General features: G+C 36.6%; 1 protein-coding gene across 3 annotated transcripts in view; it reads right to left on the reverse strand.

Moving 5' to 3' along the window:
* Positions 1-15,128, reverse strand: part of LOC134799869 (prestin) — a 54,014-nt gene that overhangs the window by 27,586 nt on the left and 11,300 nt on the right. The window contains exons 2-8 of one of the 3 annotated variants that reach the window (XR_010145477.1): positions 13,870-14,063; positions 7,858-7,958; positions 5,793-5,954; positions 4,386-4,531; positions 3,775-3,850; positions 3,519-3,595; positions 2,818-2,982 (exon numbers count right to left, since the gene is read on the reverse strand). Coding sequence is in view for 2 of the 3 variants with exons in the window: in XM_063772280.1 (XP_063628350.1) it covers positions 2,818-2,982; positions 3,519-3,595; positions 3,775-3,850; positions 4,386-4,531; positions 5,793-5,954; positions 7,858-7,958; positions 13,870-13,937 (795 nt within the window). In the remaining variant the exon portion in view is untranslated. Of the gene's footprint in view, positions 1-2,817; positions 2,983-3,518; positions 3,596-3,774; positions 3,851-4,385; positions 4,532-5,792; positions 5,955-7,857; positions 7,959-13,869; positions 14,064-15,128 lie in introns of those variants that run through there. The other 2 variants (XM_063772280.1, XM_063772282.1) reach the window with 2 other exon arrangements.

Raw genomic sequence — 15,128 nt, forward strand, 5'->3', positions numbered from 1 at the left:
TACCACTGTATTGCAGCATTAACTAGAAATGCTTACTTTGGGGAACATTAGCAACTGTCGTTTTTGATAATTACATTTTAGTGGTGAGGGGTGGTACTTAAATGACCGCTATTGAAACCTAAAGTTTAAACTTATAGGCGCGAAGATTTGATTTCCCTAAGAAAATTTTAATTTCGCGTCTTTTTCTGCTATCAAATTGGGTGTGTGTCAGTATAATAGCCCTATATAATTGGCCTATTATTGTATTAAATTTAACGCGCACGCAAAGACGGAAAGCCTGCAATTACGTAAAATTTACTTTCTTATTTACAGCACTCTTGCCCAGATTAAAGCTGATAATTAGTTCGAATCTAGTCTCCCATATTTTTTACGTTCACTGGTACATATGTTTTGACCGAGTAAATAGTAAATATACTAAATACTTTTTTAAATATTCGCGCTCGGGGCGATGGAAGTTTCATCGTTCCGTCGCCCCGCTCCATGCAACGACCAATCGCGTTAGCTCGCTGGCTCGTGCGCGGCAACTTTAAAGCAACGATAACGTTTTTGATGGTTTTTTGTGTTACGAATCATATTTCAAGCCGATTTTTACAGTATTCGATGAAGGAGAACTCATAATAAAAATCCCATATGATATTGATCTATTACCATTTTTAACCAGGCAATTAATGCACAACCCCATAAAACCTCCCATACGGTATTATTTAGTGTACGATTAAATTGCAACGCTTGTACTTATTGTAATTTGGAAATAATGAGAGAAAAAATAGCCTATTACCATTTTTGAGAACGGAAATATACTGAATTTAATAATAACCGTAGGTTACTTACTTTAAATGTAGGATACAGAATTATTTTTTGTGTGATTCATGCTTAATGTCATAAAGCAAATATTTCTCTATGAGTATAAATTTAAAAAATGTTATTAATATTTTTTACAAACTTTCTGTGATTTTTTATATTTTTACATTTTTTTTTAAATACCTAAATGTAATATATTTATTTGGATTATGTGTCGACGTAATCACTAGATTTATTATCTGTCCCATACACCGAAAATTTCAGCTATTACTAATTATTTCCATTCCGCCATACTAGCCGAGCGTACCTTTCTTGGCCTAAAACTTAAACACTGGCTCCTCGAGCAGACGTTCTATGACCACAAAGAGCTATTTATAAGTAAACCTATGTCATAGAATAAGAATAATATTACTATGAAGTATTTGAACAAATTAAATTATTTTTCAGAAAATATTTTAATTTGTTTTTATCAAGTAGAAACACTACTATATAAATTATAAACTGAAATAAATGTCATATACTAAGAAAAAGTGACCAAGGCCTCCAGTGCCCCAGGCTGGAATCGAACCAGCGTCCTCTGCTATCGCGGCAGGTGCCTGAACCACTCGGCCACCGGGCCACAGCGACATTAATCAAATTTTCCAAGTATATGCACTTCCTACTGAAGGCTTGTGGCGCCCCCTGGCCATCTCTAAGGTAGAACAGTATGGTTCGAACCTTCTATCTGGATCATTCTCATGATGATACCGAGCTAGCGAGAGAGATGGCGCTGCCAATCAATACTATGAAGTATTTGAACAAATTAAATTATTTTTCAGAAAATATTTTAATTTGTTTTTATCAAGTAGAAACACTACTATATAAATTATAAACTGAAATAAATGTCATATACTAAGAAAAAGTGACCAAGGCCTCCAGTGCCCCAGGCTGGAATCGAACCAGCGTCCTCTGCTATCGCGGCAGGTGCCTGAACCACTCGGCCACCGGGCCGATAATTTAATTTGTTCAAATACTTCATAGTATTGATTGGCAGCGCCATCTCTCTCGCTAGCTCGGTATCATCATGAGAATGATCCAGATAGAAGGTTCGAACCATACTGTTCTACCTTAGAGATGGCCAGGGGGCGCCACAAGCCTTCAGTAGGAAGTGCATATACTTGGAAAATTTGACTAATGTCGCTGTGGCCCGGTGGCCGAGTGGTTCAGGCACCTGCCGCGATAGCAGAGGACGCTGGTTCGATTCCAGCCTGGGGCACTGGAGGCCTTGGTCACTTTTTCTTAGTATATGACATTTATTTCAGTTTAAGAATAATATTATGTAATACCTTCCTACATATTGTAGTACCTATTTGACATGTAATTTTATATTATTAATAAATGATGATTATGATTATTATGATTATGATTATATAGTCTGTCAAGCCATTTCCGTCAGTAGTAAAGCGGCAAATTTAAAAAATATAGTCCCATAAGTCCGCCTTTTTCTACTGACAAAGTTGTTTGACCAGCTATATTAGTATAATTCAATTGCAGTACTTAATAATATTATATTGGTAACAATTAAATTTGTATATGTCTTGTAGCACAGAATAAACCTTTGATCGCACCGACCGGAAAGTCTTATGTTGTTGAGCATTAGACTTTCCGGTCGGTGCTACATCTATTGTCACTTGACAGTACTACTACTGCTACTTAAAGTACTGATAATTCCGCTACTCGATGCTAGATGTCGACTATGAAAATACTAATCTTTTTGGTACCAAAACTGACGTATGGAGTGAGCACTCTTGTCTCCGGAACTCTATTTTCAACTCCTACTTATAATATTAGTTGTAATTGTTTTAGCAGTACATTTTTCGTCAGTAGCGACATCCGGTGTCAAGTAGCGGTACTGGTAATTCCACTACTTGACGTTAGATGTCGACTACGAAATAACTCGCGTTTTGGTAAGAAAACTGATGTATGGAGTTACCAATCTTTCTTTACTTATAAATATTACTCTATGGATATACTTACAAGTATGACTTTATGGTTCCCCGACAACTTGGGTATCCTGATACCGAACAGGTCCTTGAGCTGCGAGGCGATCACGATGAAGGCCGCGCCGGTCGTGAACCCGGACACCAGCGGCTCTGAGAGTAGCGTCGATACCGCTCCGAGTCGGAACATCCACATACAAGTCTGGAAATAATAGTAGTAGTAGTAGTACTAGTAAACACTTTATTGCACAAAACACACACACTTTGTACACATTTACATAACACAGAGAGAATACAGTAAATGTGTACAAAGGCGAACTTAACAATATAATAACAATATAATAATAATAATAATACAGGGTGTGGGGGGTTTAATATAGGGTGACTGTTATAGTAATTGGCCACTCCTAACAAAAAGACGTTTTTTCGCTTGTTTCTTTCTGATTTGTTACTTTAACTATAATACCAAAGAGAATTTAGTAGATAGAGGCTTATTGTCATAGTACATTTTGCAGTCACAGTAATTTTACTGTTATCTTTCGACACGGGATTACTTTTACCCATGTTCTTTCACTGATATGTGTTAAAATTGTTAAATATCAAACAGTGTCGCCATCTACACGAGTACAAGCTAAAGGTATGACGCCATCTTTTCGAGCATATTTTTTTTTCCGAGGCGTGTTTTTTTCTTTGCCGTTATTTACATTATACACTTCATAGATCTTTGATAATACTAACCTGCATAATGCCGACGGTTAAACATAACACGCTGAGAACTTGCTCTGGAGTGTACTCCATAGATCCGTTCTCTGAATCTGAAATGTTTGACAAAAATACTGTAAAACATTTTGAAAATTTATTAATAAAAGCTAACTACGGAAAACAAACGCAACAGAAATTGAAAAACTCATTCAATAGGGAATACTTAATACACGTAACTGCGTAGCGCCACTAGCATAAATAGTATATATATGTAGTGACTTATACGACTTACCTGTAACAACATTCGTTACATTTGTAATATTGCTAATATTATCTAATTCTGGCATCCTCGCGTATTGGCTTACAACCTGGAAGATACATAAAAAAAAAACAATTCTTTTTAAACTTATTAAAGTTAAATAAAGCAATAAAAACATGGAAATACAAAAAATAAAATTGTAAACATATGCCATTGTAACTAATTAGACCATTTATAAATGTATGTAAAAGCGCCAGATGAACCAAAAACATTACAATTAATAGAGTAATGAAAACGGGTTACTTTGTATGGAAATATACCCCTATATTTCCTGTATAAGATGTACCTAGGTATAACGTTTATTCGTGCTTTGTATTTGACAGCGTAGATCGCGCTGTACGTCTTTCGAAATAATGTGGTCTACGGTCTATGCTGTTACAAAACACAAGGCGTTCGTAAAATCTCTCCACAAAAATATTTTTTGCTAATATCTGCTAATATGAACCAAAAACATTACAATTAATAGAGCAATGAAAACGGGTTACTTTGTATGGAAATATACCCCTATATTTCCTGTATAAGATGTACCTAGGTATAAAGTTTATTCGTGCTTTGTATTTGACAGCGTAGATGGCGCTACATACCTTTCCAGACATAAGACAGGCCACAGCGAAGGTCCCCAAAGAGATGTGCGGTGAGGTCCCGAACAGCACGTAGATCAATACTGGGAAGAATGCCATGTACAGACCCGCAACTGGGGGCACTTCCGCTAGCATCGCATAAGCCATCCCTGGAAAAAATGTTTTATTAATTAATAAATCAAAGACGGTACCTACCGTAAAACCTCCCAAGTATATTCCAATGCTGTAACTGTACAAAAGTAAGAGGCAATGGTATGCTATTAATTTTTTCATGATCTATGACTTTTCCGAGATTATTTACCTCTAGCAGCCCACCAGACAAGTCTAAATTAAAAAAATAAGAAAATATAGTCTGTCAAGCAACTTCCGTCAGTAGATAATAAAGAGTGAAGGGTTATCGTCCCATAGAAAATTTGAATTTCGCGCATTTTTCTACTGACAAAGTTATTTGCCAGACTTTATTTGGACGCTGGAGATGTTAGGATTTTGCATTTGCACCTTCCGCTGTCAAAAATCGGTTTTGTAAGACAGTATGAATTCTGTACGTATTAATTCTGTGCTTGTATCAAATCTGTGGTCGAAATACGTCGTACATGTAATTAAAAAACACAATATTTGTATAAAACTTGCACAGATGGTTTCCATATGTTTGATTTATTTGCTTTAACACCTAGAAAACAACATTTTTATTACAAACACGCACTAAAAAATATATTACTTGTAATAACAAAGATTTATTATGAATGGGTCGTCCAAATAATCTGGCATATAGATAGCTTAGTATGTATCTATGTACCTTCAGCTTGCACTACGGAAGCCATATGATGGGAAAATATTTCGTCTGTCTTATGATGTGTGTACATTACCCTGAGGAATATGCATGACGGCAGTAGTCGCTCCGGCAGTCGAGTCCCCAATCGCGTACTCCTTGAGTTTGTACTTCGGAAGCCATATGATGGGAAGGACAAATATTTCGTCTGTCTTATGATGAGTGTACATTACCCCGAGGAATATGCATGACGGCAGTAGTCGCTCCGGCAGTCAAGTCCCCAATCGCGTACTCCTTGAGCTTGTACTTCTGAAGCCATATGATGGGAAGGACAAATATTTCGTCTGTCTTATGATGAGTGTACATTACCCTGAGGAATATGCATGACGGCAGTAGTAGCTCCGGCAATCAAGTCCCCAATCGCGTACTCCTTGAGCTTGTGCTTCGGAAGCCATATGATGGGAAGGATAAATATGTCGTCTGTTTTATGATGAGTGTACATTACCCTGAGGAATATGCATGACGGCAGTAGTAGCTCCGGCAGTCAAGTCACCAATTGCGTACTCCTTGAGCTTGTACTTCTGAAGCCATATGATGGGAAGGACAAATATTTCGTCTGTCTTATGATGAGTGTACATTACCCTGAGGAATATGCATGACGGCAGTAGTTGCTCCGGCAGTCAAGTCCCCAATCGCGTACTCCTTGAGCTTGTACTTCGGAAGCCAGTCCATGATGGGAAGGATGCCACAGATGCATTTTGATATGCCGCATTCGCGAAAGCATTTCTTCACGTGGTATTTCCCTGGAAAAAGAGAAGACTGGTGTTACCCCTTGCTTTCCACTGATGAGATATTGGGTCAGTAAGGAGAATCAAAAAGCAATTCTAAATGAATAACACTTAGGTTGTTTTTTGGTTAGTAATCTTAGACTTGGATTTGACAGTTTGCGATTGTGTAGCCTAATAAACTGGATTAATTCAAAAGTAACTTAAAATATTATTGGTAAACTGAAATAGATATCAGAATATACAAAAGAAAAAGTGTCGAAGGCCTCCAGTGCCCAGGGCTGGGATAGAAACAGCGCCATTTTCAATCGTGGCAGAGAACATAACCATTATCTCTTCTCTCTCTCTAACTCTAACTATCTCTAATCTTTTTAAAAGCTTACTGCGTCCTCTGGTCAACTCTCACAATGCCATCCTAGAAACGTCAGAGGTAATCTACACCTAATAAAACAAAGGACTGTTTCGCAGCGTCTGCCTGTTTGTGTGTATGTATGTTTATTTATTTATTAAAGTATATACAAAAATGTACAAATGGCGGACTTAATGCCAAATGGCATTCTCTACCAGTCAACCATAGGGCCAAACAGACATCTACAATTGGTGCAGAGAGAGAAATATGTGAGGGGGCAGGTAGAGGAGCCTCACGGGGATGATGGGAATGAAAAGGCAGGATCCAGAGCGATGAGGGGTATTTATTATTTAAATAAAAAGGCACAATAGGTGCCTTGGTGATGATGTAGATATATATCTGGAAGGTGTGCAGGGCCACAAAACGAGCACTATACTGAACTGCACGCACTTATGAATTATTACGTTTACTAATAAAAATCGGGCAAGTGCGAGTCGGACTCGCGCACGAAGGGTTCCGAACCATATAAAAAAAAAAACAAAAAAAAAGCAAAAAAAAACGGTCACCCATCCAAGTACTGACCACTCCCGACGTTGCTTAACTTTGGTCAAAAATCACGTTTGTTGTGTGGGAGCCCCATTTAAATCTTTATTTTATTCTGTTTTTAGTATTTGTTGTTATGGCGGCAACAGAAATACATCATCTGTGAAAATTTCAACTGTCTAGCTATCACGGTTCGTGAGATACAGCCTGGTGACAGACGGACGGACGGACGGACGGACGGACGGACGGACGGACGGACGGACAGCGAAGTCTTAGTAATAGGGTCCCGTTTTACCCTTTGGGTACGGAACCCTAAAAATCACACTTAAACGGTCGTGTTTAGAAACTTGGGAAGTACAGTCTGTTAGATTAAATGATGTTTATCGATCAGAGTATGTGATCGAACTGAAAATAAAAATCATTGAATGGAATTTGGAATAGGATATGAATTTCAAAAGGGAATTTAGAATTTGTATGGTGCCAGAAATAGTATGAAGGTCGATAGTGTAACGCTTCGTTACACGCACCGTTACAAAATATACCTATTCAGTGAATATAAAAAAGCAAACTATACATATAAACTACATAAATAAATAAAATATATATAAACTACTACATATTTATACAATACATACTATAAATATAATAATGATGGATATTATTCGAACTCTTGTTTTAGCAAATGCTTACGCAACAACCGCTTAAAAGAAAACTTACTCGGAGCTTGTCTAATATTTAGAGGGAGTGAATTCCAAAGACGACTAGCCTGGACGGCGAAAGAATTAGTCATAAAACCAGTACAGTGAGAAGGTATGATCAGTTTGAGAATGCGAGAGGTACGCAGCTCACATCCTGGACGAGGAGTATCGAAGTATGTTCCCGATAAATTCAAAAACTACTGAACGGATTTTAATGACTACTGAAAGCCGGGGCGGGTCGCTAGTTTCCTAATCAGTCCCTTTTTCGTATAATAATAATTTGATTTGTTTCCTAGCAATATTGTTGGTGTTTGGCAACTTTGACACGTACATGGTCGAACAGGCACGTGGTAGTCCGCGTCTTCGTTCAACGCGTCCTGCTGGTACACGCGGCGCACCACGTTAAACTGCTGGCTTGGACGCACTCGTGCCCTGCAAGAAAAAACAAAAAAAAACATTAGGGGGAACACAGGAAACCAAGTTACAAGTTATCTGCTTTGCCCGAAGGTTGACTGGTAGAGAATGCCTTGTAGCATTAAGTCCGCCTTTTGTACGTTTGTATTTTCCTTGTGCAATAAAGATTAAACGAAATGAAATGAAACCTGTATGGCAAGAAGCGGGAATTCCTGGTCTCAGTAGGTAATGTTCTTGTATAGAAAATCTGAATCGTTATATGCAGCGAAAATTCTTAATCTTGACATTACGTGTAAGTAATGTCAAGTGTCTGGCCCGTATCACAGAGAATATGCACACATGTGCAACACTAAAGTAATGCGCATTGGTTCGGAGGAAGAGTTATCACTACACCTTAAAACAAAGCCCACCGCCGCTGTTTGTATGTAACTCAAAAACCACTGAATGGATTTTCATGCGGTTTTCATCTATCAATAGAGTGATTCTTGAGGAAGGTTTAGGTGTTAGGTGTATAATTTGTTTGTGCAACCCGTGCGAAGCCGAGGCAGTGAGTTATAATAGGACTTATAATAGACGGACGAACGAATGAAATTGTTCGCGTTGGGCCAGGCGTGGCTCACTCCGCGATTTCGTCGCTTTGTTACAGGTAGCTAAAAGTACATCCGTTCCACACCAATTTTGGTGGCTAGCCATAAGCCGCGCGTGGCGCTGTCGCCTCCTAGCGGCCATATCTGTCCTGATCGTAACAGACGCGCTTTGTTAGAGAGTGAGTCTTCTGTACCTAGTACTATTATTTATTCTGTGGTTAGGCTCTCATTCCGGTTACTTCACAGGTTAACTTTGATCAGTGACGATCGAAAGGACCTATAAAAGTGCATCTAGGAAGAACTGTTTTAGATTTCAGATAAAACTAAGAATGCTTGTAAATGTTACGAGTAATGCAAGTTAAGAAATAATAATTAATAATTTAGCCATTTAATTCCAATAGAAAACGGTACATCATGCATGATTCATTATAAAAACATTAATTTATACTATTTACATTTTTCAGTAAATTTATCTAATTATGATCTAGTTTTATGTAACTATATTATTTTATATAAATTTTTGCGATTATATTATATTATATGTACATTTATTATCTTATTGAAATATTTATTAATTTATATTGCGATTATAATAATTTAAATTAAGAAAAGCAGCAGCAAGTTAAGAAAAGGAAAAAAAAAATGGGAAAATTATCCGAAATATCTGGAAATATTTACAAGAAAAAAGCAACTTTTCATCTAGCTAAAAGAAATTTTAGTTCCCCATCCAATTTTTTTCGTATTTTTTTAATGTTGAAAATTTCGTAGTTTTTGAATAATCTTTTAGACAAATCAGCAGTATCAGCACGCACGCTATAAGAGTACACTAAGAAAATAATTCTACATGTCTTTAAAAATATTCTTCAAAAACTATTGTTAGCTATTGGTACTCGTAGGTAGCCAATACGGCTATCACGACTTTGACACTGACATATTCGCTAACGTTTGCGTAATTTACTTTCTCCACATCCCGCTCTATATATACTAATATGCCAGTACGAGCGAGATGCATAGAAAGCAAGTTACGCACACGCTAGCGAATATGTCAGCTTCAGGTCAGTGTCAAACTCGTGGTAAGGCTACAGCTAAACTTGGTGTGGAAGTAACTTGCCAATCATTTTCGCAATCCTGTTGTAAGAGCGGCTCTCTCTCTCCGAGACGGTTCACATCCGACTCGAAAAATATAAACGTTTTTCTCATTCGCATTGTCGACAAACTCGATTAAAAATACACAGGCAGCAAAAAAGGAACTTTAAATTGATTTTTTCAAGAAATCCGTAAAAATAAGTAATTTTCTAATCACTCTGAACCATAAAACTACACTTTAAGGAAGTGTTTAAGGTAAACGCGATATTTAAATGAAGTTATTGCTCGATTTTATTTTATTCACCACTAAAAGAAACTCTGAAATATCACATTACAAGTAAGCTTTATTTATTTATGTGATCTGATTAGTTACTTAGGTCCATGAGAGTATAGTTTATACGCAACTTTTCACGGTTAATAAATCTTTTTTCTTTAAATTTGTCCGAAAATAAGTCACACACAATTTTTCACTTCTTGATATTTTGAACTAGACTTGTTTGGAGTGTTTTTTAATTTCACTTGATTTGACACTTAAAATTTCACGTAGGTAATTTTTTTACGAATAAACCAGACAAACCGGACAGATTTTCATGGTCGAGTCCCTGTTTATTTAATTTACTAGTACTTTGCGGGCAAGTTACTCGATTTATAAGAAAGTCGGTGTATAACTGGGGCAGATTTGGTGAGCTAGTGGTTAGTAAGGCGCTCGATAACGCAACGTCGCGGATGGACGAGCAACTGTTGGTCCAGCGATTACAGTTTAGATAAAAGCCAAATGGAGGAAATAATGTACAAATAATGATTTAAACTTTCGCAATTTGTATACAATATAATCTACACTTATATTGTATACAAATTGCGAAAGTTTAAATCATTATTTGTACATTATTTCCTCCATTTGGCTTTTATCTAAACTGTAATCGCTGGACCAACAGTTGCTATTCCTCTCAGATTCGATCAAAACTGTATGGTTATCTCAGATTCGAAATAAATAAATAATTGAAATTCAAATATTGTCCTGACCAAATTTTTAGTCACCTTCTTGCATTTTATTCGAGAACATTTTTTTCTGCTCTGTACGTCACGACCGAGGCGCGAGGTTAGAACTTAGAACCCACAATTTTAAACCGCCACACTCTTACAAAAGGTCAAAACGATTTTTTTTGTATGCGATTGCTTTTTCTCGTCTATAGGTAGGTTTATAATATTTTTACTGTTTTAGAACTTTTGTTAGTTTTGTCACTGTAGCAAGATATTGTTTGTGATTGGTTTGTACAAAAAATATAGTGCAAAATTTTAAAGAATGCTAAAAATATATTTATATAGGTTATCAACATTTTTTATACCAAAAATAATTTAAATAGATATCACAAAAAATTTTAGCCTCAATTTTGTTATGTTGATCATCACTTTAAATTTTCACTGACTAGTATCATGGAAGCCTGGTTCGTACAAACTGGCAAAAACCAATGCCTAAGTTTTTAGAACGGACAATGTGGCGTAATATAATTATACAGAGCGACAAAACTAGTTATACACAAAACCAGTTTTTTTTTTACCTATTTAAGAGATTAATTTCGAATGCACTACATTTTTTATACTTACTTTTCATATATTATAGTTTGATATATCGTTATTTTGAATAACGTAATAAATGGTATATTAATTTTGAATACTTATTAATGCTTTTCTACAAAAAATTTACATAAAGTAACGTAATTGACTTCATACTTTTTCCATATATCCAATCTGATTTTACAAGTGACCAGGGGCAACGCAATTGCTTATCATGATCGATATAGGGTCATTGTGCTTGTTTTCGTCCGGCGCTAGTTTTCGTCCACTTGACGAAATTTGAATATAAACCTTCATTGCTCCAAAAATTTGGACTTATTGCAATCCTTAATATCTAAACAATTTATCTATCTACATAAAAATTATATTTCGCAAGTATCAAATTATAAATGAAATGTATTATTTGCTAATCCGTCAAGTGGACGGAAACTGACACCGGACGGTAAACTGGCGCAATTACCCTACATTGCGTGCATTTTCTAGATTTTTTTAAGTAAAAATCCATTGTCCAGAAAATAACGATTTCGTCAGAGGGTTGCATATGCCTGCCTTTATCTAGAAATGCTCCATATACCCAGTCATGTGATTCCGTATCAACAATATGACAAATATAAATAAGTCATTAATAATATTATATTGCGACTATTGCGATTACAAGGGTATTGACCAGGGACCTGTTTCACTCAAATATTACGCAATGGGACCCGCTTAATACGATTTCCCGTGTAATACGCTATTTTACACTGGTCCCTGCAACTTGTTTTCATTCATTTCAATCATTTTTAGGTTTCCGTACCCAAAGGGTAAAAACGGGACCCTATTACTAAGACTCCGCTGTCCGTCTGTCTGTCACCAGGCTATATCTCAAGAACCGCGATAGCTAGGCAGTTGAAATTTTCACAGATGATGTATTTCTGTTGCCGCTATAACAACAAATACTAAAAACAAAAATATTTAAGTGGGGCAGAAATATTCCCATACAACAAAGGTGACTTTTTTGCCGTTTTTTGCGTCCTGGTACGGAACCCTTCGTGCGCGAGGTGCACTTGGCCGGTTATTTTAAATTATACGAATTTGAATTTCGCGCCTTTTTTTGCGCAATTCGCGCGCAACGTCAAAATCTCACGCTGTTTTCACTCGAGCTGTCAACATTCACCGAGCGTGATCTCGTGGTAGCGCATCGTGAGATTCGTGAGTTTGTCGATAATACCTACCGTCAATGGAGCAGCTAGTGATGTGCGCTGATTTATCGATAAAATAATAAATTAGATAAGAACAGTGGTTGTTCTTCTCAATAGATAAGTAGATAACTTATTTAGAGGACATTGGAACTGGATATAGGCATCGTCTGTTGTAGCAACTGTCGTTTACTTACGAAATAAATAAAATAATATATAGCTCCTATTGATATTTGAATTTATGTATTTGCTTGACACAATGAACTAATTAATATTACTATTGGAACAATAGGAATTGTTCCAGTTCCAATGGAGGTGGTTCCAAAGGAGGTCACATTGATACAGTTTACCTAAATAATAAACGGGTCACACTCTTGTAGAAACCTACTGCAAATACATATTAGGAATAGAAATATCTTCTATGTGCAAGATTTTTTATTTTATTTTAAATATTATAAATTATAAGTAGGTATAATGTTTACAATATTGAGTACTTACGTATTTGTATTTTTGTACCGTGACTTGGACGTCCTAAGACTAAGTACTTAAATAAATAAATAAACCCGGGATAACTTGAATAGATGAGATAAGGCGGTAAATTGCATACATTTTCCTCTAACAGAAAAGCCATCAACATTTTTTTTTCTAGTGCCCCCAATTTTGCAGCTGAAGTAATTTTAATAATGGTCATAATGTCAATATCCAGGGAGGAAAATGAGGACTACGTTTGTACAGTCAACTGTAAAAATATGGGTGAACAAATCATCTCAAAAATATGTCCCATAACTCTTATGTCAGTGAATTAAGAACTATGGGACATATTTTTGAGTAAGTTGTCTACACCCATATTTTTACAGTTGACTGTACGTTTGTATAAAAAGTGATCGTCCCCCTTCTTATTAATAAACAAAGAGAGCGCGTGTTCACGGGAAGAATCACGTGGCCGATCAGACGATCACAATATAACAACGTGTGCGCACTTATCTTATAGATAATACGAGTACGTAGGCATATCGGTGCACTTGACATTATAGATTTATCAGGCGTCTCAGACAAGATAAAAAAGTTTACGACTTTAGAAGGTTTTATTGTAAGGCAAAATACCTACTTAGAAAAATTTCAATAAAACGTTACAAACGAAAACGAAAGAAATTAGAATGTAAAAGTAAGTAAGTTGTAATATCAGTACTTTGTGGATCAGGTACATTTGTCCCCGCCGGGCACAGATGGGAACAGAAGCTTCATATGATTCATTCCCATTAGACCCCGCCCCCTGTATGGCGGCGGTCAAGTGGAGCGGGGACAAATGGGAACACACCAAGGGTCAACGTCCTCAGTTGACATTCAGAGGAAGTGTCCCCAGGGGCCCAAGCTACAACAACCGCTTACGGTTAGGCGATCTCCATGAAAAAAGGACCTTAGTGCGTATTTGTAAAGTTCGTTAATCAACTTAACAATCACACAATGGTCCCTTTTAGCTAAGAACGACACAATTTTACTCACCATCCATTTTTTTCCGGGTTCAATTCCTCTTTTTCTTCATCTATGCTAGGACGCTTGCCGTTTCTCATTTTGTCTTGATTTATTCAAAAATAAGTACTTTTCTTCTATTTAAGTACATCAGTATCACTATATGTTAACTAGCACACACTGGGTTTAGTTAGTTCTGTGTTATACGTCTTTAAGTGATGCGTATTCTGAATTTAAATAAATAATGATAATATTAATGGAGGCTGAGTTTAGTAAAGATAATAAATAGAATTAATATATGATTACGTATTACGATTAAATAACTCCCACGGCCGATTCGGCCTCGGCGACTGCTATCAACTCCGTTGCTGTCTCTGGTGTGCTCTCACGTAGCCGATCTTGTTAGATAGGTACCAAAAGTTCGCGAACGCGAGCACACCATTTGTGTAATTATAATGTATTGCGGCAGGTGGTTTGGCTTTTATTTCGTCGCGCTTGGCAACTAGTTCTAAGCGCCGTCGCGAATCAAATTCAGTTACCATGGCATTTATCGCAGCCTGCCATTCTGTACGTATGCCTGCCTGCTGCTTCCACCGCGAGGGTTCTATACGATACTTTTTCACATCTTAAGCACATCTTTGTACCTGAGGAATTGGCCACCCTCTTTCCGCTTGCCCTCCTCAAGCTCAGAATAAAAGATGCGCTTAGCCACACGCTGGTCGTTTATCCGCGAAACGTGACCGCACCACCGAAGCTGACGTCGCATGAGATATATACCGATTATAGCGTGTATGTTTAATCAACTACATATTCTAAGAGTAGTTAGTACAGATACTATAATGGTATGTTTTATTTTAAATGTACGACTTTTATTTAAACTTATAAAATAATTCAGCACGAAATGTATCACTTCTATAAATTCTCACAATTTATTGCTATACTGTACGAGTACCTACCGGCGGCGTACGTAACTACGTTATACATTGCCGATCAAAAAAATTAAAAGTTATGTTCTGGTAGTTACCTAACAAATCTTTTCATATCAGTTAAACCTCGTATAAATTTATGATTTATAAAAAAATACACGATACATAAAAATATATGTATAATTTTCAGTAATTGTTTATTCTTTATCTGCTTTAGATTTCAGATAATTACCTCCACATATTTGAATGACACTACAATATAATGTACATATACCTAGTCACATTTACATAGCGATTAGGTTTAACAGCAAGTAGCTGCCGCTGTAGCGAATCTGTGCCTAACTACCGTGAACGAAATATCTGCAA

This window comes from Cydia splendana, chromosome 19 (genome assembly GCF_910591565.1).
Source record: "Cydia splendana chromosome 19, ilCydSple1.2, whole genome shotgun sequence".
Taxonomy (NCBI): domain Eukaryota; kingdom Metazoa; phylum Arthropoda; class Insecta; order Lepidoptera; family Tortricidae; genus Cydia; species Cydia splendana.